Raw genomic sequence first — 18,056 nt, 5'->3', positions numbered from 1 at the left:
CCCCCAAAAAAAAGTTATTGGGGAACTCTGGACCATCCACATGTGCCTGTAGAACATGTTCCACTGTGAAAGACATAACTTAGATAGTGTCCCTGGATATGTCTGTAGCTAGGGTTTCCCTCTCAATGTCGGGAAATATTTTTGTAAGCAGTTTGCCGTCTACCCAAGAGTCATGTTTTCAAAGAAATGGGATTGAACACCTTCCAATCAGAAAGAAACTTGTGAGGGAGGAGAAATCCCTTTCCCTCTTGCTCAACCCCCTCCTAGTGCCAATTTGGAAGAGCGGCATATGAATTGAATTAATAACAACACCAGAGACTATTGAGAAAACTCAGCAATCAAGGAATAAGAGGGGAAGTCCTATGGATTAAAAACTGGTTTAGAAACAGGAAGCAAAGAGTGTGTGTAAATGGGAAGTTCTCACAATGGAGAGATGTAGGGAGTGGTGTCCCCCAAGGATCCATTTTGGGACCAGTGCTCTTTAACCTCTCTTTCTCACAATACTAGAACCAGGGGGCATCCATTGAAAATGCTGGGGGGAAGAATTAAGACTAATAAAAGGAAACACTTCTTCACGCAACATGTGATTGGTGTTTTGGAATATGCTGCCACAGGAGGTGTTGATGGCCACTAACCTGGATAGCTTTAAAAAGGGCTTGGACAGATTTATGGAGGAGAAGTCGATCTATGGCTACCAATCTTGATCTTCCTTGATCTCAGATTGCAAATGCCTTAGCAGACCAGGTGTTCAGGAGCAGCAGCAGCAGCAGGCCATTGCTTTCACCTCCTGCATGTGAGTTCCCAAAGGCACCTGGTGGGCCACTGTGAGCAGCAGAGTGCTGGACTAGATGGACTCTGGTCTGATCCAGCAGGCTCGTTCTTATGTTCTTGACACTGCTGCCACCAACTCACCCTCCCCCAACAGCTCTTTAACAATGTTCATTGGGCTTGCTAAGCAGTTCAAAAATGGCAGATGAGGTGTTGTGATACTGTTATGAGAACTTTTTCATTAAGAGTAGTGCCATTGACACAAATAGCAATATTTCATAATTAACCCCTTTCTTTCAGATTCACCCCCCAAACCTGGGATTTCTTCTGGGTTCTAAGAAAAGTGCCCTGTACCTAGATGCACCCCTTATGAATATATTGAGGGTGCTGCAGGTGGAGGGGTGAATATGTCAGAGGTGGTGGGGGCAATGAAGCACAGCCTTGGAGAAGCAGTCAGTGTGGCATAGCAGTTGCAGTATTGGACTAGGATCCGGGTGATCAATGTTTGAATCCCCACTCTGCTAGAGAAGTCCTAGGTGACCTGGCCAGAACCAGTCTGTTCTGTTTCTCACACACAGGAAGAACCTGAGGCCACTCGCCACCCATCCCATGGCAAAACCATTTCCACTTCACTATTTCAGTCCTCTCCAATTGCTGCACCAATTCAGATTTTCTCACACAGTTTTCAGAACAGGTGGGGCTTCTGATTGGCTGTGCTTTTTAAAAAGCTGCTTCAACAACAGCTGCAACCACAGCGTAAGGATTTTCACTGAGTCCGTCTGTGTGTGTGCAAGAAAATATTTTTGAACAATATATTCATTTTAATAACCATGTGGTTAAATAGACCCTCTGCCTGAAACATTGTAACGGCAGTGTATATCAGGATTTCAAAAGTGGCCACAGATTCAAAAAGACTGCGGACCCTGGTACAGTACGTACATATGTAGCTATTGCTAAATGGCTGTAGGAGATTCAGTCAGTTTTTCCCTGCTACAAGTGCTCTACTTGCAAAGCAATTCCTCTTTCTGGGAGTATTTTATGTTCTCATTTGCCTTTATGCTGTGTTGAAGCTACATCTGTGCTGACCTGAACCCGGACTGCAGATAATTGTAAATCTAAACCTGACTCAACTCTGGGTTGGGAAATCTCTCTCTGGTGGAAAGTCCTCAAGATTTCTGGAGGGCAAACTCAGTGGGGTCCAAAGTAGGGGTGCTGATTTGGTAAAACTAAATCACCAAAACAACCCTCAGGAAAAGCCATAATGGGTTTCTTTTCTTACTCCCCTTCCCTGATAAAACCCCAGGCTTTTGGAATGAAGCTCAAGCCACTCGTATCCCACCCCCAGCATTGCTTCCCAGGTTCAGGTGGGTTTGTGAAATTGTGGTGGTGGGGTGGCAGTTGAAGTTCTCACCACTGGTTCCCATGTCCATGTGGACTTGGAAGATGATGGCAGGGTAGGGGAGATATTTTTTTTACTACCCTGTTTCCCTGAAAGTAAGACAGGGTCTTATATTAATTTTTGCTCCAAAAGGTGTGTGAGGACTTATTTTCAGGGGATGACTTATTTTTTCCCATGATTTTGCCCCCCCCCCATCAGATCAGCTGTGCCAGAGAATCTGAAACTAGGGCTTATTTTAGAGTAGGACTTATATTTCAAGCATCCTCCAAAAATCCCGAAAAATCATGCTAGGGCTTATTTTCAGGGGAAATGGGTAGGGAAATTTTGGGTGTTAACCTCCCCCCCTAAAAAATTAGTAAAAAGCCAAACAAAACTGATGGGTAACGGCTTTATCCAATTTTACCGAAAATTTCTGGGCTTTTAAAGACCCGGAATGCACCAAATACAGAGAATTCTGCACAGCCCTAGTTCAAAGCAGTTTCTCCAGAGAAGCATCTGGAGTCTGGTGGTCAGTTGTAATTCCTGGACATCTCCAGGCTCCCCCTGGAAGTTGGCACCGATATCACTGGGGTGCCAGAAGCTCCACCCCCACCTCTGGATAGCAGATTCTGACATTTGGGCCTCTGGGGTTCATATAAGCACGGGCAGCTGCGAGCGTGCTATTGTGACGTCAGTCGCCCGGAAGTCGTACAACCCCTGTGATACCACGCCAACACTTCCGGCTCACTTTTGAACATGAGGGAGCCTAAACGAAGGGATGGGTCAGGGCACCATAGGGATGCGGAAGTAGAACGACTCCTCTGTTCTGTATTTAAAAAACCCAAAAGGAGTCTCAGGGCACCTCGGAAAGGAACAACGTTTTATTCCAGCGCTCAGCCCTTTTCCCCTGACGCAGCAGCCACTCAGAAGCGAATTTCCCACTAGAACCGGAAGTAGCTTTTGTCTCAGGGCTGGACTTCCCTCCTGACCCAAAGGTTGCCGCTCGTCCCGCGAAGCGCCGTCCGTGACGTCATTCTCGTGCGCTCATTGATTCATTGCTATCATTATGGTTGTGACAAAACTTGGGCCTGTGATGTCAGCGTGCCCCGGACGTTGTTTGGAGGAAGCGCTGTTGTTATGGCCCGCAGGCTCTTTCGCCATTGCTTGGCCTTTTGTTCCAGCTCCAAGGGCCACTTCCGCTTCCTCTCAGTCGTCCCCTTTCCTGGGAGAACAAGGTTCTTCGGCGCTGGGCGATGACGTCACCGCCGGCGCCTAGAAGGCGGAAGTAGCTGGAGGGGGAGGGGGATGTCAACGGTCTCCTCTGCGCTGCCTTCCCCGCCTCGAGTCCCGGCGGCGACGGCACTGACGGGGTGGGTGGGGGGGCGGCGGAGGCGGGCGGCTCCCTCCCTCTCCCCCCTCCGGCCCCTGGCGGGTGACGCAGGGGGGGAGGGGGGTGTAACGGCCCTGGCGCGACACAGAGGGGCGGGGGAGGGGCCGGGATGGCGGCGGCGGCGGGACCCGCAGGGGCGGGACCTGGACCCCAAGAGGAAGAAGAGGAGCACGAGGTCGTCCGCGTGCGGGTCAAGGTGAGGGTCGCCGGCTGTGCTGCCCGAGGGAGGGGCCCGGCCGGCCTGCCGCAGAGCTTCCCCTGGAGTCGGGTGGGGGGGTGGAGGAGATCCGCAGCCCGGCGGGCCCTGCCGGGAGCGGCTCAGCATGCTGCTGGGGACGTGAAGGCTCCGGAGCGGCAGGACAGCCGGGCTTGCCTGTTGGGAGAAGGGGCACCACGCGGGCGAGGGGGCGGGCTGGTTTCCTGCTGCTCCGGTGGACTCAGAGTGCAGGGAAAGAGAGCCCACCTCGACGTGTCGGCGAGAGCACCAGGTTGATTGAAGCGCGTTCCTGAGTCTAGGCCACGGCGGTATAAAATATAGACGGCGATTGTGTCTAGAGTCCAGGGGTCTGCAACCTGCGGCTCGCCAGATATTCATGGACTACAATTCCCATCAGCCCCACCAGCTTGGCCAAGTGGCAGGGTTGAGGGGAATTGTAGTCCATGAACATCTGGAGAGCCGCAGGTTGCAGACCCCTGGTAGTAGGTGATGGAGATGCACTCCTGTCGACATAACTGCATTTAAACATATGCATTCTGCCTGTTAAATGTAACCACTCTGTTAATGGGAGATTCTTTCCTTGAGGTCACTTTTCATGGTTTCACACACTTGTTCGATAAATAGGCACCTGACACCTTCTGCTCCCTTGGAAAGCAGGATGTTTCCATTGCTCTCTGTCTCTCTATCTGTCTCTCTATCTGTCTCGACTTTGGGGCACTCCTAGGCTCCAGTGTAACTCTTTCTCACGTTCTTTGGGAAAGTGGGAGGGGGGATTGTCTCTGGATAAAGAAGGTCGCAAAAGCCAGGCCTGGCAGAACTGCCGCCTTGCACACTGGGTGCTTTGTCACATTTTCAATGAATGCTGGATCGACAATCCAGAGCCTGTTTATTGTTCCAAGGATTGAGACCTAACAAGACGTTAGGAAGAATGTCCTGGCGGTCAGGGCTGTTCAGCAGTGGAATACTTTGCCTCGGAGTGTGGTGGAGTCTCCTTCTTTGGAGGTTTTCAAACAGAGGCTGGGTGGCCGTCTGTCAGGAGTGCTTTGACAGTGTCTTGCTGCACGGCAGGCGTTTAGACTGGGTTGTCCTTGTGCTCTCTTCCAACTTTGATTCTAACTCTGGCTTGGGAAATTCCTGGGAATGGTGGTGGGGGGCTCCAAGGCGCTGACTGAGTGGCACAAGGGATGAGCTTCCCCAAGAGTTGACAACTTTGGCTTGGGAAACTCCTGGGAAGAGACCTCAGCCAGCTATAATGTCATAGAGTCAATATAACATCATAGTTAACATTTTCTGCAGACTGGAGGTTTCTGTAGATTGGACATCAGCTGTAAGTCTGGGAGAACTCCAGGCCTGCCTGTAGTTTGGTAACTCTGAAATGCCCAACGAGGAACGGGAACCAGTTGAGATCCCAAAGGAGCTTGTGGGAGCCTGAACGGTATCTGTATATTATGAAATCTGGCTGGTGAACATGAAGGATGCACGGAGCACGTGTGCTAATATCTGGATAAAGATAAAGACAAACCAGTGGAAGGTAGACACCAGGGAACTATGTCTGGGTCAATCAAAGCAGGTAGAGTGCCCATGTGGTGTGCTCTAATTTTTTACAGCCTTCAGGTGTTGGTCCAAAGCAGCATTAAAAAGTTGGAGTCTAGTGGCAAGTTTTGGACCAGCCAAATTTTATTCTTGGTATAAGCTTTCGTGAAAAAGTGCACACAAAAACTTATACCAAGAATGTTGGTCTTAAAGGTGCCACTGACTTTTTTTTTTCTGTTTCAGTCTTAACAAAGGTTTAGCCTTCAACTGAGTAGCCAGTAGCTTTAGTAAATGAGGGTGGTTTTCAGCAGATGTAAAGCTGGGGCAACAGTGACAAATTGTAACAATCGTTGATTTCTTTGGGTTGGGTGAAGATTCAAGCAGAAAGCACTGTTTTTGTTTCAGTCTTGATTGGCTGCCTTCTCCCCTCTTTGGAAGAACTCTATAATTCCCGCTGCCTAAAGAAAGTTCAGAATATTCTGAAAGACCCGTCTCACCCTGCATATGCTTTTTTTGAAATATTACCATCTGGCAGACGATATAGGATCATAAAAACAAAGACAACTAGGCTCAGAGACAGCTTCTATTCTAGAGCTGTGGCCATGCTGAACTCCACGGTGTTGCGTTGACGTGGCTTTGGCTGTGGGGATGGTTGGAAGATGGGGTGTGAAGACTGCAGAAAGGTGCATCGGGGGATGTTTGTATTTTTGTTGTGCATTAAAGTCTGCCTGTCTGTGACTAGCCCGAGGTCACCCAGCTGGCGTGTGTTGGAGTGCACAGGCTAATTTGAATTCCCCAGATAAACCTCCACAGCTCAGGCGGCAGAGCGGGAAATCAAACCTGGTTCCTCCAGATTAGAATGCACCTGCTCTTAACCGCTATGCCACTGCTGCTCCCTCAGCAGTTATCACTGGCTTAGAGCTTTACTGTCCCTGAGTTTTCTCAGCAACCGTTGAGATAATTAGTGTGCTGCAGTATTAAATTATTCTCTTTGCATCTGGAGAAGTCTTGGTTTCAAAACCCTATTTGTTTTCGAAAATTATTGCCTTGCTCAAGTCATGGGGTCAGTAACCCAAACTGTGGTTTGAGCTTCCAGTCACTTAACTGGGCACCAGCGGTTTATTCCTGCAGATCTGCACTTTTTCTGTGCTGTCCTCGCTCAGCCTTCTAAGGTTATATATACCTTCTTTCCGCTCTTTATGGTAAAGCAGTCCCCTGGAGGCCAAATCAGGGCTTTGCTTAGCAGCCTGAAGAATTAAGACAGGCTGCAGCAAAGGTTGAACAAGCAATGTGGTTGGATCCTGAGGATCCAGCTGGCTGCAGCATTGACCTCTGGGGACTCACCCAGGTTGAGGCTGCAGCAGTGTGTGTGAAGAGACAATGGGAAATCTGCTGTTATTGTCTGGGCTCTTGGGGTCCTCACGTGACCACCCTCGCCAAAGTTAGCCTGGGTCCTGCTGTGCTGTTTGTAAGAGTTTCTCTTTTCACGCTAACGCCTTGAGAAAAGGTCATCAAGTGAAGACTGTTACCTGCCTTTTGGAACGTGTGTGTGAGTGAAACCACCCTCCCGGCCTCCCCCCTTTTTCTTTCCTGGGAACTGTCTTGCTTGAGGGGGGAGAGGGGAAACTGCTGGGAACATATAATTTGTGTCTTGTGAAGAGCTGGTCAGTTCAGACAATAAAGTGACTATCCTGTGCTTCCTATCAATAAAACAAGGATTCTGTTCCTAAAGTCCTGGTTCCAGTTATTTGGGCAGGACTGGGGTTGTGACACCTGGCACCGTCGAGGCCTGGCTTCGCTGCAGGCTTCTAGTGGGCTTTTCGATTACCCACCTGGGATCTCGCCATCCATTGGAGGGACAATCTGCTCTGCCTGCTGTTCATGCCGGTGATTGGCAGATCAGATGACTGGAACGTGAAGTGAGCTTTGAGGGAGTCCCCTGCACTCAGATCTCCATTTCTACTCAGGGTTAGGTGAATTGGGATTCGACTCTTGAAAGCTGAAGCTCCGAAACTTGTATTTATCTCTGAGTTGCTACTAGGCTCAAATCTAACTGCCCTGCAGAGCAGTCAGTTACTAGATGAACAGGGCACTTTGCCAAACCTTGGGGCTCAGAAACTGGTTGCCAAAAGAGACAATAATAGGCCATAATGGTGTCCTGTTTGCACATCAGTTTGATTTGGAGGTTAGATGATGGACGGGTGTGATTTGGTGGGAAATGCCACCAGCCACTTTTTTGTTCGTCTTGACGTCCTCGCGTGTGCATGGGACAGGCATGCAAATGCTTGTTCTAAAAAGAGATTAGTTAGCCGTGAGAGAAGCTGTCCTCAGCAAGTCAGCTGTTCTGAATTCCTCCATTCATTCCTGCTCTGGGGTGGAAATGGCACGGCTGTCGCCCCTCTGGAACAAGAGCTGTGCCTGATGCCAGTTTCTCAGTTCTTCTCTGGTGCTGACTTGAATGGAAGTGGGAGAAATGCCGTCTATTCTTTGCAGGATGATTGGCCTATTTTTATATGGGAGGGGTGTGTGTGTGAAAGAGAGAGAGAGTCTGTCTGTCAAATTGCAGCTGACTTAGGGCAACCCAGTAAAGTTTTCAAGGAAATCGCGGCAAAAAAGGTTGCAATTTATTAAGGGATTGAAATTTAAAAATGCACTTGCATGCAGAATTAAGAGGGGTGAGTGATAGGAGCAGTAGGCGGGGGTATTGGGAGGATAATTACCATTCCCGAAGAGATGAGAGAGCAAGAGAAACGGCCAGCGTGTCCCATGGAGTGAAGTTGGACACAGGAAGGAAGTCCAAGTGCTCAGAACTATGGATTTTGGGGTCTGGTTATAGAAAAAACTGACCCTCTATCAATGATAAGGGGGCGATTTCTTGAGACAGTGCAAAGTTCCGTTCCCAGGCATGGGCAATGCCTTTGGAAATGATTTGATGAGTTTAAACCTGGGTGGGCCCAAGATTTGCGTTTTGGGCAGTGCTGAAGAGACGAAAACAAAAACTTGGGTGGTTTTACATCCCCTCATAGTTGGCAAGAGGTTTGCTGATAAGATTAGAGTGTGGATATTTGCAAGTTCATTGTTAGGCCCGAGCCAGGTGTGCTTTCTCAAGGCTAGGCTGGTGTTAACCAGATGTGAGTGGCTGTGCTCTCAGGAGAGGCATTGGCTGAAGAAGAATTATGTCATGTGGCAGGCCGACTTTCTCAAACCCTTGCTGACTAGCATTCATTTTACCCTTGCTGTGCTCCATGAGGGTGGGCTATCCATGAAATTAAGGTAGTATGGGTAGGGCAAAAATGCCCCCCCCCCCCCCCCCCGTTTTGATGATAGGTCTGCCTGTATCACAAGAACAAGCCAAGACTGTTCGTTGAGCAAGTATTTGTTTTGCAGGTATTTGCACCACAAATTTAGTTGCTGATGAGTTTTATACACCAGAGCCGAAACCTGGCAGCCTTGGAAGTATATCCCATTGAAATTGGTCTGGTTTTCAAGGAAGTGTGTTCAGGATTAAGCTGTCACCCTGCAGTTATTGACTACCCTCATAGTTCACAGCGTGGTTCTGATTTCTGCTGTAAACTTCCCATAAACTTAATGCACCTGCTGATTCATCTGAAGAGGCCCTTTGCTTTGTGATTGGCCATAAAAAACATCAGTAGTCAAAAGCCATTTTTTGCTTCTTCAATCTGCCCTTATGTGAAGAAATATTAATTGTCTGGAATCTGCATAGGATGGGATGACAGGGCCCTTATTTCACACCTTTAAGTACCCAAGTTTGGAATTGCTGGTCCTGGGATCTCAGACCTCAGACAGGTGATGATGCCCTAAAGAGCATAAGCAGAATTTAGACCGCTGGACTTGAGTGTGGTTTTACGCTACAACCTTACAAGCCCTCTTTGTTATAACTGGTTCATCTTTTCAAAGTTTTTAGCAGTAGCTTTTTCAAAAGGCCTGCCTTTCAGTCAGCAACGAGATTAGCAGTTATTTGTCATTTCAAAGGAATTGCATCTGTCAACGAACTGTTCTTTTTATGGGTTAATAAACAGCAGAGGCATTGGCTGTTCTTTCTTTGCTAGATTAAATAACATGTGATGTGGTTTTATTTTGCTAAATAGAGATGCTTTCTAGGGATAGAATTGTTCCTCTCAGGAACCAGCATTCATCTTGGATGCCTGGTATCTGAAGGGCAAGTCCCGACCTGGATGGCCCAGCCTGGCCCATTCTCTGCAGATCTTGGCAGCTGACCAGGATTGGCCCTGATTACTTTTGGGAGACCACCAAAGAATACCAGGTTTGCTTTTCAGAGGCGGGCAACAGCAAACCACCTCTGCTAATCTCTCGCCTTGAAAACCCTCCTGGGTCTCTGTCATTCGGCTGCAACCTGATAGCACTTTGCACACACGTCTAGAGGGCGCTGTATCTACAAGTTCCCTTTGGGCAAATTGGTCTTGTTATCCAGCGTGTTCCGGGAGAGCAGGTCCTGAGGAGGAGGCCAGGGAGGAAGTTTGGTCTTTTATTCTTTGGCGGGAGGGGAGTTGAAGGCTGTGAATTGTCTGGCAAGAGCCACTTCTTCAATCCTGCTTGCTCCTTGTCCTCCTTGCAGAAATGCGAAGGCTTCTTGCAACCGGAGTTCCGCACTTTTGCCGTGGACCCTCAAATCACCTCGCTGGACGTCTTGCAGCACATCCTTATTCGAGCCTTCGATCTCAACGGGTGAGTCTTGGGGAGAACAGATTAGAACCGGCTATTCTGGCCTTAGCACTCCATGCAGTGTTTTTGCTAAAAGAAAACAAATCACGAAGGCGCTCACCAGGGACCTCTCTGGGGGCACCCCTAGCAGCTGTCGGAAGTGCTGGCTGGAACACTCACCTGGAGGCTTTTCATCTTAGGTCAAGTAGGGCTTAGAGTGTGCAGACCCCAGTGTTGAATTCTGCGAGGAAAGTTAGATTTTATCCAGCATGAGTAGGGTGAGAACAGGAATCTCTCCTTTCTTTCTGTGGCCTCAACATCAGATCTTGCCTTGCCAATTCGATGTTTCCCCATTAAAGGGAAAGAACATCTGAGTCCATAAAAAGGGTCTTCCGGAAACAATAGTAAACCGAGTTACCGTTGTTCTTTTCCTTTCAAGCACATTTACAGTAACCAGTTGTTATTTTTCATAGTTTGATTAGCAGGTTTTCTGACCAGCAGTGACCTGAAATGGTTCTCGGTAAAGAAGGTCACAAAATATATTGATAATTTCTTCTTTTTGTGTGTGATGAAACATAGTGGGCACGTTGGAGGAAAATCCTACCATGTTAGGTTCACCTTCAGGCTAAAACTTCACTGTTCAATCTTAGTTCAGCTGCTCTTGATTTCACGCCACGTGTAAGCGGGTATTTATGACCATTTGAGCCCATGAAGCTGCTGAATCAGATCTTGGGCCCATCGTGTTCAGTCTCGTCTACTCGGGTTGGCAGCCGCTCCCCAGGCTCTCTTTCAGAGGTCCTTCACGCGGCCTCCACTTTGTCCCCCTTAACTGAAGATGCCGGGGATTGAACCTGGAACCTTCCACTTGCCAAGCAAACGCTTTGCCACTGAGCCGCAGCGGCCCCTCCCTCCTTCAACGCATAACCTGTTTGGTCCATCCCGAGGGCCACTTCAGACTTCACCGATCTTTTCTGCAGGAAACGGCGGACGTGCTTCTAGTCCCTCCTCAGATGAAGGGGCATGCATGTGACCCGCCTTCTGGTGGTGGCGGGGCGGGGGAGGGCGGGGCGGCTGCACAGGACAGCACATGTGAGAGTTGCTTCTGGGCGTGGTTTCCTAAAAGGGACATCCATGGAGGGCTTGTTGAACTGGCTGTGAACCAGGCCTCTTCTCTCCCCACCTCCCCAGGAAGAAGAACTTTGGCATCAGCTATCTGAGCCGCGAGAAGCAGGGCCAAGAAACGTACCTCTCGCTGGTGTCAGACTGGGACCTGGGCTTGGCCTTTGCCAGCGCCTCCAAGCCTTATCTGCAGCTCAAGATAGACCTCAGAGCTTCTGAGGACAGTGAGTAGTCTGTCCCCCTCTGCCCTGGAGATTTGGGGGTGGAGACTAGAGATGGACAGAATGCCATGAAGTCCACCCTCCCAAGTGTCCTTTTTCTCTAGTCTGGAGATGAGCTGGGGGGTTTCCAGGGGATTCCCAGTTCCTGCCTGGAGTCTGGTGTTCCTCAAGTGGAGTCTGTGATGGGTCATCTGAAGAAGGGAGCTTTTGTCCTCAGAAGTGTATACCCTGGAAATCTCGATGGTCTGCCCTAAACAAGAGAGCCAGGAACTCGTTTGCTTTATTTGTCTCCCAAGCCATTCAGCTTTCTCTTCTGTGCTGTGTGTTTTTAATGGGAACAGTGAAAAATCCTAGGACTGAGTAGGAGAGACTGACTCTGTTCCCTCTGAGTACTTATCCCAACTCCAGCTCTAACAGACGCTTCTTGGATGCGTCAGAGTGATTCCTGCTGTCAACACATTAATTGCGATCAGCGCTTTGTGGATTCACGAATACAGCTCTTCATATCTGACACTGAATTTAGGTTTCCAAAATTCTCCATGCCTTGCTTTGAGGGCCCCCCCCCCCCCCCCCCAAAATACAGGTCTAGTTCTTTTCGGTTTGAAGATGCCAGCTGGTATTTCCAGTTAGAGCTTTTCCCCAGCAGAAGCAGAATTATGCAAAATAACTGAATACATGGAAGTATGCTTGAACTTTTAGCTTTTTAAATACGCTCGTACCAGACCATGACGTGTGTGTTTTCTTTCCGGAGTGCTTCTCAGCTGTTAGCTCATGGCTGGAGCTGGTCTCTGGCAGTCCTACCAAATTTTAGTCCAGAAGAGGTACAAAGCGTGCCAAAACTTGTCAGATAAAGGAAAGGAGGCTTTCATGCTGTACAAATGAAATATTAAAACGGTGAGACTTATTATTTGGATTTTGCATGTCATACCAGCATGGCGTAGTGGTTAAGAGCAGGTGGATCTGGAGAACTGGGTTTGATTCCCTACTTCACCACATGAGCAGCAGACTCTTATCTGGTGAACTGGATTTGTTTCCCCACTCCTACATTCCTTCTGTGGGACCTTCTCTCAGAACTCTCTCAGTCCCACCTATCTCACAAGGTGTCTGTTGTTGGGAGAAGAAGGGAAAAGGAGTTTGTAAGCGGTCTTGAGTCTCCTTACAGGAGAGAAAGGCAGGGGAGAAATCCAAACTCTTCCTCTTCTTTTTCTACCTTTGCTATAACTAAGAAGCTGTTACTACTAAATGGCAATACCTTTATTATGGCACCTGCCTGCAGGCGAGGAGGTTGCTTTGCATAGCACAGTGAACTCTTTGCTTCTTGGACTGTGTTGCCTTAGAGGAGTGGTTTCTGAAAGTATGTGAATCACTGATCCTGGTTTGGCTTGTAAAGTAGCTTCCCAATGAGTAGTTTATTTTAAGCTTTGCAGCCAAGGGAGAGTGAGAGAGTGGAAGAGTTGGCTCTCACTGCTGTCTTCTCTTAGGCCCCCTCTTGGAGGACTGGGACATCATCAGCCCCAAAGACATCATCAGCACCGACCTGCTTCTGGTGGAAAAACGGTCTCTGGCAGCAGCAGCTCTGCCCTTTACCCAGTCTCTGCTCTCCCAGGTAGGTCTGAAGAAGGTGAACCAACAGGGCCGCTCTACGCTTTAGTGGTGCTGACGTTCACTAAACATCCGAGAATGACTCCGCTTCTGGGATGGAGAAGGGCAGAAGCTTCGCTAGCTTCCGGTTGACTACCGATCTGCTCCTGAACCCATGTAAGGTGTTGGTTTTGGCCTTGAAAGCCTTACCTGGCTTGGGACCGGGACTCTGAAGGACCGCCTCCTCCCATAGCTTTCTGCCTAGGAATTAAAATCACAGGGAGAGGCTTTCCTGATTGTCCATCTATCCAACAAGCTCACTTGGTGGGTGCGCAAGAGCCTTTTCAGTGGCAGCCCCATGATATGGAGCAGCCGCCCCGGTGACATAGATGTGCCCAGCCCCCTCTCCTGCAGTCTTGAAGGGGCTGCTGAAGGCAGTTTTATTTATGAAGGCATGCCACCCCTCCCTCCCCTCCCTCTCTCCCTCCCTCTTGTCGTATTGGTCACTCTTTCCCTCCTGGGGTCTCAGACCCATCCCCGTGCCAAGGCCCCCATTGACTCGGGCTGCTCGAGGTGCATTTGATTACAATAGTCTGCATTGTGATTTTAAAAACTTGGGTTTTGTGATTTTTGTATTCTTATTTCATGTGTTTTCCTTGAGCTCCATAAGGAAGGCAGCTAATAAATATTTTAAATAAATAAAGTGAAAATATGTTAAAGATCCAATTCCTTTCACAGTTGCCCTTAAGGCTCAAACGTCTGGCTTCTGGCTGCTGCTTCTAGCCATCGCTGCAGCAGCGATCCTGGAACCATGTGGACGACATGTGGTTGGTCTCCACAGCCTTCCCGCTCCAGATCATGGAGGCTATGATCCTACCCAGCCTTTAGAATTTAGGGGCTCTCAGCAGTTACCTGACCTCCATCTTCCTTGTGTCCAGGTTGGCAGGACGCTGTCCAAAGTCCAGCAGGCACTCAGCTGGTCTTACGGGGAGGACGTCAAGCCTTTCAAGCCCCCCTTGAGCGATTCAGAGTTCCACACGTACCTGAACCACAAAGGCCAGTTGATGAGGCCCGCCGAACTACGCCTGAGGATCTTCCATGGGGGAGTTGAGCCCTCGCTGCGCAAGGTGAGGATCAGAGCTGGCTGGGGACGGTTTCCTGCTTTGAAAAGTGGCAGTGGGGTTGAGTGGGCAGCAATAATAATAATAATAATAATAATAATAATAATAATAATAATAATAATAATAATAATAATACAGCTAAAGATCTGGCAGCTGTGAAATCTACAATAATAATAATAATGGAATGCTGTGTGGTTTCCGGGCTGTATGGCCATGTTCTAGCAGCATTCTCTCCTAGCCCGGAAACCACACAGCATCCCAGTGATTCCGGCCATGAAAGCCTTCGACAATACAATAATAATAATAATAATAATATAGTTTGGATTTATGTTCCCCCTTTCTCTCCTGTAAAAGACTCAAAGGGGCTTACAATCTCCTTTCCCTTCCCCCCTCACAACAAACACCCTATGAGGTAGGTGGGGCTGAGAGAGCTCAGAAGAACTGTGACTAGCCCAAAGTCACCCAGCTGGCATGTGTTGGAGTGCACAAGCTAATCTGGTTCCACAACTCAAGCCTCCACAACTCAAGTGGCAGAGCGGGGGATTCAAACCCGGTTCTTCAGATTAGAGTGCACCTGCTCTTAACCACGACACCACACTGGCTCAAGGAGGAAGATGTTTGTTGGTGGCAAATGCTGAAGCATTTATTAAAATCAGGGAGATACGCTTCCATTCCTGCTTGCCCGCTCCAAGGCTGTGTCCTCTTGGTTTCCTTGTTAGGCCGGGGTGCCAGAGCAGGTAGGGTGACCTCCGCTCTGAGGGCCGGGACTTTTCAGCTTGCTGTATTAGTCTGGACAGCCTTTTCTTGGTGCTGAGTTCTCCCTGTCTCCTTTAGGTGGTCTGGAGGTATCTGCTGAACGTCTATCCTGACGGGTTGACAGGGCAGGAGCGAATAGATTACATGAAGAGGAAGACGCGGGAGTACGAACAGCTGAAGGGGGAGTGGAAAGTGCGGGCCGGCCCCGAGGACCTGGACTTCATCCGCGGCAACGTGCTGAAGGACGTGCTGCGGACCGACCGCACTCACCCGTACTACGCGGGCTCCGACGACAACCCCCACCTGAGAGCCCTGCACGAGCTGCTGACCACCTACGCCGTGACGCACCCGCAGATCTCCTATTGCCAGGGCATGAGTGACATCGCTGCCCCCATCCTGGCTGTGATGGACAATGAGGCCCACGCCTTCATCTGCTTCTGCGGCATCATGAAGCGCTTGGAGGGCAACTTCCAGGTGGACGGGGAAGTCATGTCGGTCAAGTTCTCCCACCTGAAGCTGCTCCTTCGCCATTCGGACCCAGAGTTCTACTCCTACCTCCTCTCCCGCGGCGCTGACGACCTCTTCTTCTGCTACCGCTGGCTGCTGCTGGAGCTGAAGCGCGAGTTTGCCTTCGAGGATGCCTTGCGCATGCTGGAGGTTACCTGGAGCTCTTTTCCTCCTGACCCTCCGGAGAAGGAAGTGGAGTTGGTGGGCCCGCCGGCCAGGCCCGGAGACAGCGGCCAGCCAGTCCGCAGGAGGCACATGTTGCGTCCGGCTTGCAGCTTCGAGGCGGCTGGGGACCAGCCTTGCCCGGGGGCCCTTTCTGACGAGAAGCTGTTAGTCAAACAGTCAAGCTTTGGAGAATTCAAGTATTACAGTGCTCGTAACGAGGACAGTTCGGAGGACGACCCCTCGCTGAAATCTCAGCGCTCAGTAGAAGAGGATGAAGACGGTAACAGTGAGCAGGACCCCTTGATCCAGACACCCAACGTGGCCAAGTCCTTCTCCGCTCCCTCGCTTCGGGTCCCCACCCCACCCTCTCGAGACTCGGCTTCTTCTTCGACCAATGGCAACGAGGACAGCCTGTCAGAAGAGAAGGGAGACTCGGTGGTGAACACCCCTTCTTCTCCTTCGTGCGGACCTGCTGCTGCCTCCCCCACCGCTGCTCTCAGCCTCCCCCCACCACAAGAATTCGGCAAGGGCAACCCATTTGTGCTCTTCCTGTGCCTGGCCATCCTCCTGGAGCACCGGGACTACATCATCAAGAACAACATGGACTACAACGAGTTGGCCATGCACTTTGACCGCTTGGTCCGTCGGCACAACCTGAACAAGATCCTGCACCGCGCCAAGGCCCTGTTTGCCAACTATTTGCAGTCCGAAGTCTGGGACTCCGAGGAGGGCGATGAGGCCGCGGCCGAGTCTCCCGCTGCATCATGACCCCTGCTCTCTTGCCAGGCGGGGACCGGTTCCCTGCTCCCCTTAGGTGCAAGGGTCGATATGGAAAGGTGATCAATGAGTAATCCTGCTTGGCCTTAGTTCTTCAAGGTGATCTCAAACGGCTAAGACAGAGGGTTCCACTCAATACACCTTCCGTATCCAACGTACTCTGGTTTTTAACTCTTTCTTTGTGCGTATACCTTGCGTAGAGGCCCCCAACTATCTTCTGTGCCTCCTACCCTACAAGTGATCTTTTCAGGAAGGTCTGCCCTGGAGCAGCTGGGTTCTACCCCCTTCCTGTGCTTCCCATACCTTCCTCCCTTAGTACATTTAGAGCTCTCCTTAGAGTGTCTGTCACCGAGTAGCCCAGATTGACTTCCAACCTGTCTGGAACCTGGTGCTTTCTGTTCAGGGCAGGTGTGTCCAAAGCGATTTTTGTTGTGATGCTGCCTCTTTGGTTGTGGCTTCGTTTTTTTCTACAGCGTGTCAGTTTGTGCTTAACCAAATCCCTGTATTTATTTCCCACCTTGAAAAAAAAGGCCTTTTATGCTAAGTTCTTCCATTTTGACTTCCTTTTGTTTTTTGAAAAAAGCACTTTACTTCCTTGAGAATTTCTTTCCTCCTCTTATGATTACTGCCTTTCTATTTTATCTTGAAATCACTTTAAAAAAAAGAATCCATACAGGGGGGTAAAAACCACGAGGGGTGTTTCAGAGCGGGCGGCCAACCTTCTTCTGAGTGTTCAAAATCAGTCAGTTTTTAACCTTATCAGTTCTGTTTTGTTTTTAACCCGGACCATCTTGTAAGTCTTTTTGTACACAGGAAGTGAGCCGTTGAGTCAAGGGGTGGGTGGGGAGAGGAAACAGGGTCTTGGTGCTTTCATAAACCAGCTTTTGAGGAAAGAATCACTCATGTCTGGCTTGCTTATTTTATCCTAGCTGGTTTCCCCAGCGAATGTATCCTTCAAGACATTCAGTGTCTGCTGTACCTGGAGCACCGTCTGATTGGGCATTTTCCACTCCCCCCTTAAACAAAAGTTTATATGATGGCTCCTGTATGCATTGACAGCTTGCAGGGTAGGATCTTGCTGCAATACATTGTAAGAGCAACATACGAGGTAGGGTGGTAAAGATCACACACACACACTCTCCTCATGTTGTGTGCTCATCTGATTTTCCACAGGTGAGAGGGGAAAGTTGGCTGGCTGCTGGGTTTCCAAAAAATAAAAGTCTTGATGCCGTGAATCTTAATACTGGGCTAAGCTAGGAACTTTGCTCCCTGTGCCCCAGTATTAAAGCTACTTAACAGTAGGCTATGGGTGCCTGGTATGGATGGGGCTTCTACCATTTACCATGGGATAAACGGGGGGGGGGGGAATGTTGTGGGGGATAAGTACTACGCTGTGGTGCATGTTGAGGAATTGGTTCCCATTGTAGATAAACAGCTTCTGAGTTAAGCAGCATGTTTTGGGGAAAGTGGATCTCCCTTTCTTTGTTCACTTATACGAGTGTCCTTTGCCCTTCTCCCACCCCCCACCCCCTTGCTAATCACTGGGTACGGCTAACATTCCTAGATTGGACAATTCTGTGCTTAGCAGGAAAGAAGATCAGAAATGTGTAGATCGAAGAGTGAGGCTGGCAAGGCAAAGGTGCCTTTTTCATACCGACCTGGGCTATGAGCAGAACGCAGCAGCTTCCCATCAGCAGTGAGATCTTTGGCAGGTTCACTTGGGTCCAGCAGCGCCACCGAGACCAACAAGATGTTCGAGGTATAAGCTTTGTCAAGCACCTCACGTAGGGAGGCCTGACTCTCAGAAGCACCTGCTCCAAAACATTTGCTGGTCTCTAAG

General features: G+C 49.5%; 1 protein-coding gene across 1 annotated transcript; it reads left to right on the top strand.

Moving 5' to 3' along the window:
• Positions 1-3,313: 3,313 nt before the first annotated feature.
• TBC1D25 (TBC1 domain family member 25) lies at positions 3,314-17,112 on the top strand. The gene is made up of 6 exons (XM_048491553.1): positions 3,314-3,732; positions 9,884-9,993; positions 11,158-11,312; positions 12,791-12,915; positions 13,829-14,017; positions 14,846-17,112. Exons 1-6 carry the CDS (start codon positions 3,646-3,648, stop codon positions 16,205-16,207), a joined length of 2,028 nt encoding a protein of 675 aa, XP_048347510.1. The 5' UTR covers positions 3,314-3,645; the 3' UTR covers positions 16,208-17,112.
• The last annotated feature ends 944 nt before the right edge of the window (positions 17,113-18,056 follow it).

The sequence above is a fragment of the Sphaerodactylus townsendi genome, linkage group LG03 (assembly GCF_021028975.2).
Source record: "Sphaerodactylus townsendi isolate TG3544 linkage group LG03, MPM_Stown_v2.3, whole genome shotgun sequence".
Classification (NCBI taxonomy): Eukaryota; Metazoa; Chordata; class Lepidosauria; order Squamata; family Sphaerodactylidae; genus Sphaerodactylus; species Sphaerodactylus townsendi.
Note: the sequence above shows the minus strand (reverse complement) of the source record. Positions and strands in the feature narration are given on the sequence as shown.

What these genes read in the sequence shown, in the direction of transcription:
- TBC1D25 (XM_048491553.1), top strand. Translation starts at nt 3,646, where the DNA reads ATGGCGGCGGCGGCGGGACCCGCAGGGGCGGGACCTGGACCCCAAGAG. An exon ending in CGAGCCTTCGATCTCAACGG is followed by an intron (nt 9,994 to 11,157) that starts GTGAGTCTTGGG and finishes CCACCTCCCCAG; the next exon opens with GAAGAAGAACTTTGGCATCA. An exon ending in CCTCAGAGCTTCTGAGGACA is followed by an intron (nt 11,313 to 12,790) that starts GTGAGTAGTCTG and finishes GTCTTCTCTTAG; the next exon opens with GCCCCCTCTTGGAGGACTGG.